This window comes from Equus quagga, chromosome 2, assembly GCF_021613505.1.
Source record: "Equus quagga isolate Etosha38 chromosome 2, UCLA_HA_Equagga_1.0, whole genome shotgun sequence".
Classification (NCBI taxonomy): domain Eukaryota; kingdom Metazoa; phylum Chordata; class Mammalia; order Perissodactyla; family Equidae; genus Equus; species Equus quagga.
Window position 1 is genome coordinate 174,085,487 of NC_060268.1, and position 18,231 is coordinate 174,103,717.

The following is an 18,231-nucleotide window of genomic DNA, read 5'->3' on the forward strand; positions in this document are numbered from 1 at the left end:
GGGAAACTCCTTCATTGTCCTACTACAGCTAATATGTTAGATCATGAAACAAATTAATGTTAGTTAAAATAGTGTTTAGGTTACAAACTTACATTACAATCTAAGTATTACATTTAAAATCATACTCCCTAGAAAAAAATATTTATACTGTACCCTGTTATTTAAAGGGTTTTATATAATGAACTTTATTCAATTAGACACATTTCTAAATCAACTTATTTAAAAATAAATCATTAATTCAAATATAAACCACATATAATATTACATAGGACTATCATTTCAGATTTGTAAGTGTTCTAAATTATTTGCAATGCTTTTCAATTTGAAGGAAAATGCAAATGCAAGAGTATCCTCACTGTTCATCTGACAATTAAAATGTAACTTTCTCATTACTTTAAAAGAAAACATTCTTTTTAATAAACTTATCTTCAATTAATATTGCCAAAAGTATAAAAAGATTTATCCTGTAGGAATGCCAAATGATGCCACTTTATTTGGCATAGATATGCACTTTAACCAATGATCAAATGATTCATTATTCTCATACCTCCATCCATCCATCCACATTTACTATAAATCAGAGATTGCTGCCAAAATAAATAATAAATGAGCTCAAACTCCATCTCTTAAAAAGCTGAGAGTCTAAACAGACAGTCAGAGGGGAAAACAAGCAGTTGTGATACAATGCAGTAAATGTTAGATACCAGCATATAAGCAGCAATGAAAACATATACTTGTGTCCAGGAGAGTCAAGCAAGGTCTTACAGTGGAAGCAAACCTGAGACTAATCTTGCAAGGAGAAAATGAGCAAAGGGACGATTACTCTTCTACTATGAGAGTAGAGAAGGTCTTTTAAAAGCGTGATACAGGGGGCCAGCCCCGTGGCCAAGTGGTTAAGTTCTCCAGCTCTGCTGTGGCGGCCCAAGGTTTCACTGGTTTGGATTCTGGGCATGGACACGGCACTGCTCATCAAGCCATGCTGAAGCGCCCTCCCACATGCCACAACTAGAAGGACCTGCAACTAAGATATACAACTATGTACCAGGGGGGATTTGGGGAGATAAAGCAGAAAAAAAAAAAAAAAAAAAAAGATTGGCAACAGTTGTTAGCTCAGGTGCCAATCTTTAAGAGAAAAAAAAAGCATGATACAGAAGCCAGGAGCCATAAAGGGAAAGATTAATAGGGCTACATTAAAATTGAAAACTTCATATACTTAAACAAATATACACACGGTAAACAACGAGATAAGGTAAATGACAAAATGGGATATGACTGGCAAAAGACAAGTGCTTGATATCACAACAATACATAAAAAACTCTTCATTGTGTTTTAATCATTCTCTTAACTGAATTTCCATAAAACGTATCATCCTGTTTTTAATTAAAGAGGTTCTCCGTAGCTTTTATTCTTTTAAGTTATTTGAAGGAAATGTACAAGAGCAAGTGACTTATTTGCACACCCTTCAGTACTTAAATCAAACATTCATTATAGATTAGACTAGCCAATATCATTCTATAGAGAGAAACCTAAAATTAAATGATTAATTTGCTCATTTAAGGATAGCTCTGAAAAGGGGAAAGCTGGGAAATTTTATCATAACACAAATATAATGACATAGAAATAATTTAATTGAAATACTCATTAAACTGATATGTGCAGGGCAGTGCCCTTAAGAAACTAATTATCCATCTGGGGAAAAAAACACCAGCGTACTTTTCTGTATATACATCACATTTTAATAACAAGTTTACTTAAAAAGAAATACAGGTAGGTAGAAGAGAAAAAGAATTCACAGAAAATATACACTGTACCAATGAGATGGTACTTCAAAATTTTTTCTAGGCCCAACGTTTGAATTAGAACGGCCCGTGAAGGCGGCCAGGTCCCGGCAGTTCTCACTCACTACTTTCCTTCACTTCCTAGTTTTATCCACGCAGACAGATGCCCGCGTTCCACATGCAATGCATGTCAGTAAACTCACCGAGTACCTCCTATTTGCCAATTAATTTGCTGGGCACTGGGGACAATGACAGATAAGACATGGTTTGCTCAAGGAACTGCCAAGCAGGGACCTTGTCTGATCATCTTCTTGCCTTGGCATCTAGCACGATATTTTATACAGAGTAGGCCTTCCATAAACACTGACTGATCACATATGCCTACAAACAGCTAGAGCACAAGGAGAGCTACCGATAAAGCACTTAGAAATGACAAGCGTTCACAGAATCGGAGTGGTGACTTCCAGCTTCAGCACACAGAGTAGGAGTAGCACACGGAGTAGGTGAGGGCTGAGGTCAGAGATCAGAGAATGGCGTCACTGAAGACAGGTGCGTGAGCTTGGTCCGGAAAGCAAGCTGTGACTTACAGGTGCAGGGATAAGGGAAAGCCCTCTCAGGTGAGAGAGACAGCACACAGCACAGAGGGAGGGAAGTTCAAGAGTACACAAAATAGTGCCTGGCAGTCAGAGAACAGGGCTGTGGAGACGAGGGAAGCAAACTTTCTTCCTCAGTAGGTCAGGACAGAGCTCGGACATAAGTCTACTTCAAAAGCTCCAAAGATGATTGATATTTTTCAAAGTTTAGGAATCACGTACTATACCAAGTTTTCTATTTCATTGAGGAGAGAGAAAGAAGAAAGGTGGGAAAAATAAGACATGTAATTAAATTTGTTTTTATTCCCCAGTTAACATTTACCTTTAATTAATATGCAAGTATTTTATGATTCTCCAAAATTAAGTTATATACATCTCATCATAAATCTGACAAATAATGTCATTTATATGAATTTCAATTTTTCAAACTCTCCTTCACGTTGCTAAAATTAAATGTGAGTTGACGCAAACTCTGGGCAAGTTAATCATATGGAGCTTCAATTTTCTCATGTGTACTAAGAAGCTTAGAATACATGATCCTTAAGGAACTGCCTTTGATTATGATGTGGCAAAATTCCATCTGTGACAATTTTAGAAACAAGAATTTGTGATGAGTATGTGAATTCTTCTACCTCCCACTGCCTGTAGGAGGTATCAAAAATCCCTTACTAAAATTATTCTGTGGAAATTTTTTCTACTGACTATGTCTAATTCACTGGACATTTAACATCAAGAAAAATAGACGCTGAATCAAAAACTCCAGTGTTTTGTGCTGTGGCTAACTGATGAGATCATCTGTATTTCTTTCAGATCAGCAGTAGCAAAGTCAATACCACGTGTACCCAAATGCATCACCCTGGGCTGCAAGATTGCAGTAAAATCACATTTGCTAATTTGTCTGGTCAGGAAACTGAAAAGCCTGGGAGCTTCGGGATTTCAGTAGCACATGATTTTGCAGATTTAGCTCTATAAACTCGAATTTTTTTGTAAGTGCATTTCTAACAGTAAGGCCAACTATGTTCTTTTGGGCAAACGCCTACAGAATCGCAGGGGTACTGTTTGACCACAATCAAGCTGAGGCACTGAGTTTAAGAATGATTAATCACAGATAAATTAGCCTTTTGTTTCTTTTCTGACATTTCCGAACCCTTTCTGATGTTTCAACTATCTGATGTCCAGCCATGTCATGATACCATGTAGCCTGCCCACAATCACTGTTTCCTTTGGCCCCCACATAAGTCTGGATAAAGAACTGCATCAGAGCACCTCCTTCCCATCTCAGAACGGCTTACAGCAGCACTCTCAGGGACAACATGAAAGCACATTTTTAAATTATACCTAACACCATTTCTACATACTCCAATTCCACTTTCAAAGGAAACTGAATACTTTTGAAATGTATGGGAAGGAGCCAAAATAGAGAATATAAACTAAGCTTTACCTGCAAATATTAAACATTTTGAAAGCAAAGGAAAATTCATTTTTTAAAAAGGCTCAGAAAACTAAATATATTTAAACCAACAGCTCAATTTTAAAAAGTATATACAATAATGATATATATAAAGCATATAACATTTATATTTTAAAAAAATATAAACCAACAGTTCAGTTAAAAAAAAATACTGGCTGTTGGCAGAATGAAAAAAAACACCTGTTCAGTTGTTCACCCGCTGCTTCAGGAAGTGACTCTCCCCATCATCAATCATAGCTGCCCTAAGTTAATTCCACTCCCTTTGCCAATGATAACTCAGGCATAGATTAGAGGTACAACTCTGACAAATGAAACAAGTGAAGGAGGCTAGGAGGCTTCTTGGTATAATTTTTCTTGATCTTAAAAAGAGATATAGACCACCTCACACATATTAGGATAGCTACTGTCAAAACAAACAAAACCAGGGGGCCGGCCCGGTGGTGCAGCGGTTAAGTGCGCACGTTCCGCTTCGGCGGCCAGGGGTTCACCAGTTCTGATCCCGGGTGCGGACATGGCACCACTTGGCACGCCATGCTGTGATAGGCATCCCATGTACAAAGTAGAGGAAGATGGGCATGGATGTTAGCTCAGGGCCAGTCTTCCTCAGCGAAAAGAGGAGTATTGGCAGCAGTTAGCTCAGGGCTAATCTTCCTCAAAAACAAACAAACAAACAAAAACAAAAAAATAACAAGTATTGACAAGGATGTGGAGAAATTAGAACCCATTTCGCTGTTGGTGAGAATGTAAAATGGTACAGCCACTATGGAAAACAGGATGGCAGTTCTTAAAAAAATGAAACATAAAATTACCATATGATCCACAATTCCACTTCTGGATTTATACACAAAAGAAATGAAAGTGGGGACTTGAACATCCATGTTCATATTAGCATTATTCTCAATAGCCAAAAGGTGGAAGCAACCCAAGCGTCTACCAACGGATGAATGGATAAACAAAATGTGGCATACACATACAATGGAATATTATTCAGCCTTAAAAAGGAATGAAATTCTGACACCTGCTACAACATGGATGAACCTTGAGGACATTATGCTAAGTGAAATAAATCAGTAACAAAAAAAAAATAGACACTGTATGATTCCACTTATATGAGGTACCTAGAATAGTCAAATTCATAGAGAAAAAGTAGAATGGTGGTTGCCAGAGGCTGGGGGCAGGGGGAATGGGTGCTATTGTGTAATGGGTACAGAATTTCAGTTGTACAAGATGAAAAGAGTTCTGGAGATGGATAGTTGCGATGGTTATACAGCAATATAAATACACTTAATACCTCTGAACTGTATACTTAAAATGGTTAAGATCATAAATTTTATGTATATTTTACCACAATTAAAAGTGTTTTTTTAAAAAGAGACACAGGAGAGGACACTGTTCTTTTCTGATTCTAGCCACTGCTGATGGCCTGTGATGCCTGAATAGGTAGCAATCACCCTGGAACTGCGAGAGGAGCAGACCAAGAGGAAGAGCATCACTGAGGATGGCAGCCAGAAAACCAGACCATCCCCTCTCATTTTAGTAGGATAACTCCTCCAAGGATAAACTCTTCTAAGTTGAAAATATAATTTCCATTCATTTCAGCCAGTTTCTGAGTTCCAAAATTGGTACTGATTTATGCTAAAACAGTACCAAGTCCTGTTAAAATGGCCACAATTTTTATAACAGTTAATGTGAGCAATGATAACACAATATATCAGACAATTTCCTTTCACTGATGACTCTAGTTTCCAGCTCTCTTTAAGTTCTACTGTGATTATCCTGAGTCTTACATCTAAGACTATGGCCACAGACAAAACATATCTAACCACATAATGTTTATGTAAATCAATCTTTAATGCATACACACACGTATACACATGAAGACCAGTAAAACCAAAACAATTCAGTAAAACCAAAACAATTCAGTAAAAATGCATTTTAGGAAATATGATGTACAAGAATATAACTGTTATAAATTAGCAAACCATGAGGACTTTGGGAGGAGAATTTATTGCCAGCACACGCCCCTGATGTAACTATGAAGATGACCACATAGTGATTTTCCTCTTGCAGCGCTCACCATTTGCAAGACAAGTAAAATCAAAATCTGTCATATTAAGAAATGCCTTGTAGGCTCAAGTCAGGGTATTAAATGAAACTCCTTATAGAGATGAATTCTCATAAGCCAAATGGGCATATCTCTATGGAAATTAAGTGACTCTGCCAAAACTCGCTCACATTGAACCATCAGAAACTTCCCAGATCAGTTCAGCTCAATTGAGGACATGAGTCTGCACAGCTCAACACAGAATGATTTCTATGTACATAAAAATCTACATCTATATCTACTGATTTCCGTCCCAGACCATGCGTTTCAGTCATCGTGAGTAACAAACCACTCCAAAACTTAGTGGCTTAAAACAACAATAATTTATTATTCCTCATGATTCTGAGAGCTGGCTACAGTTCACGAAGTGGTTCTTCTGCCAGCCTCCCTCAGGCTCAATCACATAGCTGCTTTCAGCCAGGAGTGTTTGGATGGGGCTGAAACACGCAGGATGGCTTCAGGCCTCCCAAGTGGCCTCTCTATCCAGCAGGGTAGTTGGACCTTTTACATGATGGCTGGCTCCAAAGACAGAGGAAGGGAAAGCTGCCAGCCCTCTTAAGGCCTAGGCCTGAAGTCCCAGACAGCTACTTCCATGGTATACTATCAGTCAGTGCAAGTCACAAGGCCAGTCTACCCAGGGAGAGGGAAACAGACTCTATTTCTGATGGATGGAGCAGCATGCACACCCAGGATAAGAGGAACTGATGATGGACACCCTCGGAAAGCATCTATCAAACCATGGTCCTCCCTACACATAAAGATAGACTCGCCATTTCAGCATGCCTCCATGACAGCTCATTACTCAATAAAAGAAAGCGGGTAAAACCAGCTCTTTTGTGTATCTCAGACCTGCTGTCAAATACTTTAACTTGCTCTATGTCATACAATAAATGTATTACATGTAACTTAACATGTCTAAATCTACACAAGAAAATCCAAGTGAAACATTACTCTAGTTTCAGATACAGTTAAATGTCACTTGTTGTCACTTTATGCACTATACTATAATTGTCTACCTGCCCCTTCAGCTGTAAGCTGTATCAGGGCAAGGCCCACACCTACACTGCTTACAACTATATTCCCAGTGTCTAGTGTGTACCAGGCACCTAAGAGACTGCTTCTTCTCAGTTATCAAAAATATTCCCCTATTTTGAAATATATTCCTTTTCTCTTTAATACCAGATAGAAAACACTTTCGTAGATTCTTCCAAGTATATTTTACAATGTGGCTCTCCCAGACATAGTTTTTACTATTTTAAAAACAGGTATGAAACGGCTTTAATCTATCATGACCATAAATTACTGCCTATCTTTATCCTTAAGTAAAGAGAAATCAGAGTCTTAGTTTCTGATACAACATGTGGAACAGAGTGACATGGTATTCTGTCACATCCTCTGACTAGTTCTCCCCAAATTCAATGGCTCAGTCAGTGGGATATGTAGATGCTCTTTTCTGACATAAATGGGCTTGAACTGAACATTAGTCAGACTGCCCTCAATGATGACATGCAGCTTGGAGATCTGGCACAAACATACCAAATTCTCCTCACTTCAGTGGAGAAAAATAGCCATTTTACTCCACCATCAAACATCTGAGCTCTGAGACTTTTTCTGCACTGAATGGATAAGGAAAAATCAACAGACACCCTGTGGCACAATGCAGGATTTATTACTGAGAGGTTCACTGTGTTGTAGCACCAACCCCAACAGAGTTCAGTGCCACTTTCCTCCCAGCAAAAGACAAGTGTGCACGATGCTGTGAATTTTCAAAAAGGGAGGCAGCACTGGTATACACTAGCATAAACCTCTCCTTTTCCCCAGCATCTGAACTAAACTAAGAAGTCTGGCTAATAGCACAAGCAGGCCATTTAGAAGTTTGGGTGCCATCTGTCAGCATACATACACAGAACCTTCATAGGTCCCCAAAAAAGCACAGGTAATGATTTTGTGAATGTTAGCCTACTAGGTAGGCTCTATCCTATTAGGACAAGTAGCTCTATAATCAAATTGAGATTAAAAATACAGAATTATCTCATTTCTACATCATTCCCATCTTACAGTTGCAAAAACCAAGATTAGCTGTAGTTAAGCCAACTTCTCCAAACCGTTGCACAGTTCTGTGTCATCAGCTCCCTTTGCTATCAGTACGTATCATACTCCATGATATCTAGTCACATTCTATTAAGACTGTCTGTGTCTAAGCTATAACCTATTTACAAAGTAGAAGTTGTCCTATTCACACTCAGTATATATTTGTTAAATCAAAGAGTTTCTCACTATTCTACATACTTTTGACCCTCAGCATTAGGATTTCTACTCATTAATTCAACAAATGTCTATTAAGAATTAAAGATCTACTGTGTAGCAGGCACACTGTTAGGCACCTGGTATACATAATGAAGATAAACATCAACAGATTCTCACAAATGTATGCACAGGACTTGAGTTTTAGGAAGAAATGGAGAATGCTACAGGAGCTGGGGGTGGGGAGGCTGGGTGGTCCAATCTAGTCTTAGGGTCCAGTACAGATTACTGGAGAAAGTGACTCCTAGGCTGACAAACGATGGATGAGGAGTTTGTAAGCACGGAGGATGGGCAGAGGAAGGGAGAAAAACAAGAGAACAGTACGGGTAAGGGCCCTCAGGTGGGAAAACCCAGCTGAAAGGAGGTCACCTGTAGATATGAGCTTCTTCAGTAAGAGTGATTCTGAATTTAACAAACAGAAAATAGCAAACTTTACAATGAGAAATAGCCATCTTTCCAGTTATCATTAGGCTCTAAGATGTGAAAAATCAATCTGGTGCAGGGGTTCCCAAGCCTCACTTCACATTAGAATCTTCTGAGCATGAAAAAGAACTCTCATGCCCATGGCTGAAGCCCAACCAATTAATCACAATCTCTTAAAATGGACCTGACCATCGGTATTTTTAAGAAGTTCCCCAGGTCATTCTAAAGTTCAGCCAAAACTGATGACAGCAGCAACTCAAAAGCTAAGCACCGCACTGGCTGTCCCCTCAGCCTCTTCCTGAAATGACCCTTTGTCTTCCCACTGGCTGACTTCTTGTCAATCAAATCTTAGCCTAAACATTACTCCTCAGAGAGGCCCACCTTTACCCCAATCCAAAGTAGCCATACCTACTAAATGTTTACCACCTCACACAGTACTTACCCCATCTGACATCTGTCGGCTCTATTAATTTATCGTAGGTCATCCACTAGAATGGAAGTTCCATGAAACTAGGGATCTTGCCTGTACTGTTCACTGCTGTATTTGCAGTAGGAACTCAATAAATATCACAGAGAGGAAGGAACAGACTAGGCCAGAAGACAAGTAGGCGTGGGGGCATCGCTCATGTAAATGGAATTTAAAAAATAATATTCTGAAGCTATAATTCTGACAGATTTAGACTGAATATGATTAAGTCAAATTGAGCTACATGGAGGACATTTTTAAAATCCTTAACTAAAAACTAGATATGAGCCAGACTTCCGTTTCCAAGCAGAGCTCTACCTAGAAAGGAGACTGAAGAACATGCAATATTTAGTCTGGACTGGGGTCAGTAAAGGTATGATTAAAAGTCTTCATGCAGAGGAAAGAGCTGACGAAACTATGGTCAATATTTCCACTAATGACCAAAAACAGAAGAAATGGGTTAAAATATAGAGGCATTTAGATTTTAGCTTAGGCATAAGGAAAAACTCACCAAGAAAAATGCTGTGACACTGGAATGGCTATTAAAGATAGGAAGTAAAAGTGAAATTTCTACAAGAGCCTAAGACTGGTATAAAAACACTTCTGTTTAGAATGGGTCATACACAAGCACACAGAGGAAGATGAATAGATAGGGTGGTCAGAGTTTTGAGTGTTTAATTGTATTACATTATCTTGAGTACTTGAGTTTCCTACCCTGACCTAATTCAGATCTAGTACCAGAAAAATGAGCTAGAAGGAGAAAATGCTAATAAAAACAGTACCAAATAAGTATTTTAGGAAAAGAAAAATACGTTCACGTTTTTCCTTCTGCACAGAATATATCTTTAGACCTATCAAGTAAATTATTAATTCAGCCATAAAGAAAATTTTTGATGACCAAATTCAGAAGTTATCTACAGTGTACACTTAAGTATGAGATCAAACAAGAAACTCCAAAGGCCAGCAGGACACCTTGACCAGACTACCTGGGCTGTCAACATAAAACCAGCAAGGTAACGAGAATCACCCTTCTCTCAAAGCCAGTTCTACTTTTAGAATCCACAATTTCTAACAATGGACTCATCACTTTCCCAGCCATTCAGTACTTAACCTCAAAGCTTTGGAATCATTCTTGATCATTCCCACATTTAGTTAATCACCAACTTCTGTGGATTATTCCTTTGTAAGAGGGGACAAAAAAAAAGAGGGAGGGGAAATTTATGGATTAAAAAGATTTAAGAGACAAAGCAACGAAATACTATGTATGGACCTCATGAGTTTGGGTCCTAAGTCAAACAAATTAACCGTAAAAAGAAATATTAAGAGGGGGCTGGCCTGGTGGTGTAGCGGTTAAGTGCACACGTTCCACTTTAGTGGCCCAGGGTTTGAATCCCGGATGCAGACATGGCACCGCTTGGCAAGCCATGCTGTGGTAGGTGTCCCACATATAAAATAGAGGAAGATGGGCACAGACGTTAGCTCAGGGCCAGTCTTCCTCAGCAAAAAGAGGAGGATTGGCAGATGTTAGCTCAGGGCTAGTCTTCCTCAAAAAAAAGATTATGAGACAATTGGGGAAACATGAACACTGACTAGATATAGGATGATACTTAGAAATACTAATACTTTTGAGGTGTGATGATGAAAATGTGGTTATTTTTTCAAAGTGCGCTTATCTTTTAGAAATACATACTAAAATATGCACAGATGAAATGATACCCTAGATTTGTTTCAAAACAATTCAAAAGATGATGGAGGTGGGAATCAGGATGAAGGAATAGATGAAATAAGAAGTACTAATAATTGCTGAAGCTGAGTAATGGGTATACAGGGGTTCAATTACACTTTTTAATTTGGCTTATGTTTAAAAAGTCCCATAATTTTAAAAAATAATAATTTATACATATGAATATATTCATATTTTTTGATTTATACATGCCATGCTCTTGGCTCTAAAATTTTCAAAGACTCCCAACTGCCTACCTACCTTAGTCTAGCTTTCACAGCCCTTTGGTTACCTTTTTACATGAATATGTCATGAGCAGGGTCACCTCTGAATCCCTATATGCTCCTCCTTGAAATGTGCTTCTCCATTATATCTACTCTTTTCGGGGGCCTCTCCTCCCTCTTAGTTAAACCTTTTCCTCTTTCACACCTTGTGTAGAAAACCCCCACTGCCTCCTATGCCACTCACCAGACCACTGTACTGACCTGGTTTTATGAAAAATACCCCTAATCTTCACCGAGATTACAAGTTTTAAGAGGAAGATTCATATTTACATCTTTCCGCATCTTCAGAGGTTAAAGCAGTGCTCTAAGTGGAGCAGAGGCACTTGGTTACTGCTGCGACAGTGGGCGGGATGGAGGGAGTCTGCTCCTTTACACTGCTGTGGACTTTCCAGAGTTTTTACAGTGGGGTACCAATACTTACAAAACATCGAAGAGGTTCATTAAAGACAGTCATAAAAGCTAAAACTTTTTGAAAGGAAAATTCTGAAATATACTTAAATCTCACAATTATACAATGAATTACAAAGTAAGAGCAATAGACACTATGGTTCTCACTATAGAAAGCTTCATTTCTGAGGCAGGAAGGAGATTTCCTTAATTAACCCATTTGTCCCCCCTTCAAAGCTCAAAAGCCTGTGCCATGAGACAAAAATCATATTAGGGATTCATTTTTTCTACGATAAAAACCATACAAATATTTGCAAATATTATATTATTGAAAATATCTTGCTGCTTGCATCGAGCTCAAGTTTTTCTGGACTGTGACTGGGTCCAAAGGAAACAAAGCCAAAACTAAATGGACGAGAAAGAACGGAGGGCAGAGGAGAGTTAGAGTGCACCCAGAGAAGGCAGATTTCTTAGTGGGCATACTGTGCTGCCCCAAGTAAGGAGGACCCCACTGAAAGTTCAAGAATAGCTGGGATTTCTACGTATTCAGGTTCTTTCTACATATTAACCTATATTAAACAAATATTAAGTGCCTATGTGTCAGGCACTGTTCTAGGCAATGAACAAACTAGATTCTATGAAAAGTTTAAAACATATTTTAAAATAATTCATGATTTACATTTGGCAAGTTAAATTAATATGACAAGAAACTATGAAAGCACTAACTTTCATAATGAATCTACTTTACCTTATATTTCATCTTAGGACATGAATGAATGTAGAAACCCATATAGTAATAGTTGAGTTGAGATGTTTTCTCATGAAGTTGCCTAGTAAAAGCAATTTCTCTGCCAAAAGAAGAATAAAGATGAAGGTATAGTTAAGTCCAGTTCCAATATTCAAAGTACTAGTAATTTGATGACAAATATTTGACAAAATCTGATATTAAGCAATCAAAAAAAATCCAAGTGTTGGGAGATGAACAATTATAAAAACACTGTAAGATGATTTTTCTACAGAGACACCTCCATCTTGATATCCTGGTCCAACCCACCATTATGGCTCCCTGGACAACAGCAGTACCCTCCCAGCTGGTTTTCCTGTTTCCACTCTTGCCCCTCCATAACCCCAAAGGGGAATCTTAGTAGTTTTTTATAATGTTAATCAGATCAGGTAACCTGCCCAAACCCTTCCCCCACTCAGCGAATGAATGATACCAGGACATATAGATTGTGCTCAAATAAACATCTGTTAAGCAAATTACTTACATTGCTAAAAAGAAAAGGTAAATAAATGCCATGCCCATGATCCCCAACTCAAACATTTTTTAAAATCTGCAGACTATATTACATAAAAATCTACAGTGATTCTAAGTTAAAATGTTAAAACTCTACATTGATAAGAAATGGAGGGAAAATAACCTAAACAGGTTTCACCAAAATACATTAAAATCAATAATGGAATTGGCAACTTGTAACCTACTCTCCTCAACTTTGCTTTGAAATGTCAATCTCCTGGCTGCCTTTCCTCTTCTATAAATTCAGTGACTCGCATTCTCAAGGGCACTAAGAGGAAGTGACAAGCCTCCAATGCAGTCTCAATCTCCTCACTCTCAAATGACAACCTCTTTCCTGCTCTCGGGCTCCTCTGCTACTTCCTCAAGGCTCTCCAACTCTAGAATTTTTCAAAAGATATACCAAGCAATAAGTGGAACTCTTTCAAATTTTGCTGGGAATTGATTAGTTACTATCTCAAATGCAGTATGATCTCGAAGCTCTCTCTTAGTTTACTGAGACATGAAATGATATTTCATACATAGGCTGGGACTTATTATGTAGGAATAAGTATCATTCTTAATATTTATGAGAAGTATAGAAAAAAAATCCATAGCCACACATTGTAAAGTGATAGATATAAAAATAAAACAAGAAAGAAAATGGCAACAATTTTGGAGTACTGACTGATTTTGGTGCCAAGAAAATGTATCTTTTCTGAAATATATACTTCTAAACTGACAAAACGTCAATGCTTTAACTTAGTTCCAATTTGAGTGATATCACCAAGAGTCATAAATATTTTTAATTAGTTTACATAAAATGTAAAATCAAATACCTAAGAAAAATAAAACATTATTACAAAGATCAGTTGTAAACACTGTATAATTGTGAATTTGTTATAACTTGGCATTAAGAGAGACTTCAGGTTGAAAATACAACAATAGGGAACTTCTTTATACCGTGGGACATTGAAAGAAAAAAAAAAACAATTCTGGATCAGACTGAAAAAAAAATCAAATGGTGATCAAAGAAAAATATCAACTCTTCTACTTTTATGAGCCAGAAAATAGCACATACACAATAAATAAAATAATCGCAAAATACATTTTACCATGATGTGAAAATGTGACCATCAGACAAAAAGACTGGGAAAAGTAAAGAAAAAAATGACACAATGGGGGCCGGCCCCGTGGCCAAGCGGTTAAGTTTGTGCACTTCACTGCAGCAGCCCAGGGTTTCGCTTGTTAGGATCCTGGGCACGGACATGGCACGGCTCGTCAGGCCACGTTGAGGTGGTGTCCCACATGCCACAACTAGAAGGACCCACGTGTAAAATATACAACTATGTACTGGGGGTACGTGGGGAGAAAAAGCAGGGGAAAAAAAAAAAAGAAGATTGGCAACAGTTGTTAGTTCAGGTGCCAATCTTTAAAAAAAAAAAAAAGACATAATGATAGAGGGAGAAAAACAGAGACTCAAGTTCCAGACAAATAATAGAAAAATAATTCTCAATCCTCCTTCCCTCCTCTTTCACTTATATACACAGATAAGCAGGAATAAAAATAGAAACAAATATTTTCATGGAATAAGACCCCAATCCTTTTACCATTACAATAATGCACGTAAAAATATTTGTGCTGTGTTGCATATATTTTCAGCCACAGACATAAAAGAGAAATCATCTTTTGGTGAGGGTCAGAGTCAGATGGACAGTCAGGGACTCCTCAGTCCTGTTCTATATATTTTATGTAACTGTGTATTTCTTCCGACAGACTCACATTGCTTTAATTCATTACACCAGATTCATTTAACCTTTAGTTATAAAAAAAATATATGATAGCAATGACAAGAAAAAATATATAAAGAATATAACTTTTTATTGCTGAGGAAGATTTGCCCTGAGCTAACATCTGCTGCCAATCTTCCTCTTTTTGTATGTAAGCCACCACCACAGCATGGCCATTGACAGACAAGTGGTGTAGGTCCAGGCTCAGGAGCTGAACCTGGGCTGCCAAAGCGGAGCGTGCTGAACTTAACCACTAGGCCACTAGAACATAACATTTATGGAACATTAAGTGGTTCTGAATGGGGAGCTTAAATAAATGCATAAACTAAACAACAAAAGCATCCTACAAATACAATGACTTCCCATACACTAGACTAGATGGATACCTTAAAAAGCAAGGGAACTACTATCAGACATTGGCTTCAGTTCTAAAAGTGATATTTCTAAATATCAATATATAAGAGACTACTATAGAAACAAATTACTATGTACTATCAAACAGGATTTCTACTGTTATATGATGAAATATAATCAAATAAGGAATTATTTGATGTTTCATATGACTCATTACAACTGTCAAAAGCAATCTTACCGGAGTGCAGAGTAGACACCCAAAGACAGAAATGAATAATCAGGATCGTAGTACAAATACACAGATGATACACAGTATGGAAGGATGTCAATCACTCCCACAGCAATGATCTTTCCATCAAGCCAATACTGCTGGTGAAAGGAGCCATAACCACAATCTGGTCCATTAGGGGGATTCTCTGCCTGTGAAAAAGCAGACACACAAATATGAACAATTTGTCATTTTTCTCTTTATATTAAAAATCTCAATAATTAACCTATTATAGATTTATTTTATTCAGATTATCAAGTCCTAAAATTTCCTTTTAGTTGCCCCTTATTTTCTGTAATCACAGTCTGCAAAAATTTTTACGTGTAGAAACACTGAGCAAATAAAAGAATGAAAAAGAAAATCAACTTAAGATTTTTTTCAACTCGTTTTAAAATTTGGCAGTAGAAAATATAAATTTTATAGGGTAAGTAAAAAGCAATTAAATTGTGTTCTTCTCGGGCTGGCCCGGTGGTGCAGCAGTCAAGTGCACACGTTCCGCTTCAGCAGCTTGGGGTTCGCAGGTTCAGATCTCGGGTGCAGACATGGCACTGCTTGGCACACCATTCTGTGGCAGGTGTCCCATATACAAAGTAGAGGAAGATGGGCATAGATGTTAGCTCAAGGCCAGTCTTCCTCAGTGAAAAGAGAAGGATTGGCAGCAGTTAGCTCAGGGCTAAGCTTCCTCACACACACACACAAAATTGTGTGTCTCTGTTCCACACAAAAGTTGGGAAAGAAATGTGAACGAGAGAAAGATGGAGAACATAAAAAGAGAGGGCTGGCTGAGAATAGGAGAACTTGCCCACACTGCCAGCCAGGCCTGATCTATGACTACGCTGCACTAGTAAGATATGTGATTCCATTATTCGTTCCAGGTAAGAGTTTCTGTGTACGAACACAGGGCTATGACTTTTCTCCCTATTAGCCATAGGGAAATTAAGTTATTTCCTTGTCATCTTACTGTAACTATACCCAGAGAAAAAATTTCGAGATTTAAGAGTATAATCATTTTTCTGTAAATAGTTAGCTGAGTGATATTTCTCATTGTAAAATCCAGAATGATGGGGCAGGCCCCATGGCCAAGCAGTTAAGTTGTGTGCTCTGCTTCAGCAGCCAAGGGTTGCTTGTTCAGATCCTGGGCGCGGACATGGCACCGCTCATCAGGCCACATTGAGGTGGCGTCCCATGTGCCACAACTAGCAGGACCCACAACAATATACAACTATGTACTGGGGGGATTTGGGGAGAAAAAGAAGAAAAAAGAAAGAAAGATTGGCAACACTTGTTAGCTCAGGTGCCAATCTTTAAAACAATAAATAAAATAAAATCCAACCTGATTTTAAATATAACTGCTATTAAATGAAAATTGTATAATGAAAATTATGAAGCAGCATAAAAAATGTTTGCTAGAGATTAAATGGATGTTGGAGATTAAAAATTTAAGTTGAACAAATGCAAAAAAACTTGTGTATCATTTTCACACAGTTAAAATTAGAGAATGTGTACGGAAAAAAGCTAGAAGGGAATGAAGAAAAATAAAAAAGCCAAATTTGCTAATATTAAAACCATAAAAAGACAGTACAAGATAGCAAATCTACAGATCAATATCTCATAAACATAGATACAAAAATCCTCACCAAAATATTAGCAAATCAAATCCAACAACATATAAAAAGAATTATACACCATGACAAAGTGAGATTAATACTAGGCATGCAAGGCTGGTTCAACATTAGAAAAGTAATTTAAAAAAGAAAAGCAATTGTATAATCACTATAAAAGCAGGCTAAAAGAAAAAAATCATGATCATTACCAATTGCTGCAGAAAAAACATTTGACAAAATCCAACACCCATTCATGACTAAAAACTCTCAACAAACTAGAAGTAGAAGGGGCACTTTATCAACAGGATAAAGAATATACACAAAAAATCTACAGCTGACATTATACTTAATGGTAGGAAGCTGGACGCTTTCCTCCCTAAGACTGGGAACAAGGCAATGATATCCTCTCATCATTCCTATTCAACACCATACTGGAAATCCTAGCTAGTGTAATAAAACAAGAAAAGGAAATAAAAGGTATACATACAGATTGGGAAGGAAAAAAGAAACTGTCTTTGTTTGCAAATGATATGACTTACTGTATAGAAAATTGTAAAGAATCAACAACAAAAAATGGAACCAAAAAGAAATTATAGCAAGGTCACAGGATACAAGGTCAATATACAAAATTCAATTGTTTTCCGATATACCAATAATGACTGGAATTTGAAATTAAAAACACAATACCTTTATAAAACCACCAAATGAATTACATACCTAAGTATAAATCTAACAAAATATGTACAGAATCTATATATAGAAAACTACAAAACTCTGATTGAAGGTGATGTAAATACAAGGAAAAATATAGATTGAAAGACTCAAATATTGTTAAGATGTTCATTCTTCCCAAGTTGGGTCTACAGATTTAATGCAATCCCAATCAAAATCCTAACACGTTATTTTGTAGATATCAACAAACTGATTCTAATGTTTATATGGAAAGGCAAAAGACCCAGAAGAGCCAACACAATACTGAAGAAGAACAAAGTTGGAGGACTGACATTACCCGATATCAAGACTTACTATAAAGCTACAATAATCAAGATAGTGTGATATTGGTGAAGAATAAATAGAACAACGTAACAGAATAGAGAACCCAGAAATAGACCGACAAAAATACAGTCAACTGACCTTTGACAAAGGAGCAAAGACAATTCAAGAGAGAAAGGATAGTCTTTACAACAAATGGACAAGTGGACATTCAAATGCAAAAAAGGCAAAAGCTAGACACAGACCTCACATCTTTAAAAAAATTAACTCAAAAAAAAAAGTTAACTCAAAATGGATCACATACCAAAACATAAAATGCAAAACTCTAAAATTTCCAAATGATAACATGAGAAAATCTAGGTGACCTTGGGTTTGGTTATGAGTTTTTAGATACAACACAGCACAATCCATGAAA

The 18,231-nt window shown here is 37.4% G+C and overlaps 1 protein-coding gene across 2 annotated transcripts in view; it reads right to left on the reverse strand.

The window, feature by feature from the left end:
- ATE1 (arginyltransferase 1) overlaps nucleotides 1-18,231 on the reverse strand; it is a 165,926-nt gene that overhangs the window by 71,029 nt on the left and 76,666 nt on the right. For both annotated transcript variants that reach the window (XM_046652097.1, XM_046652096.1), the window contains exons 9-10: nucleotides 15,190-15,371; nucleotides 12,283-12,382 (exon numbers count right to left, since the gene is read on the reverse strand). In XM_046652097.1, the coding sequence (XP_046508053.1) occupies nucleotides 12,283-12,382; nucleotides 15,190-15,371 (282 nt within the window). The remainder of the gene's footprint in view (nucleotides 1-12,282; nucleotides 12,383-15,189; nucleotides 15,372-18,231) is intronic.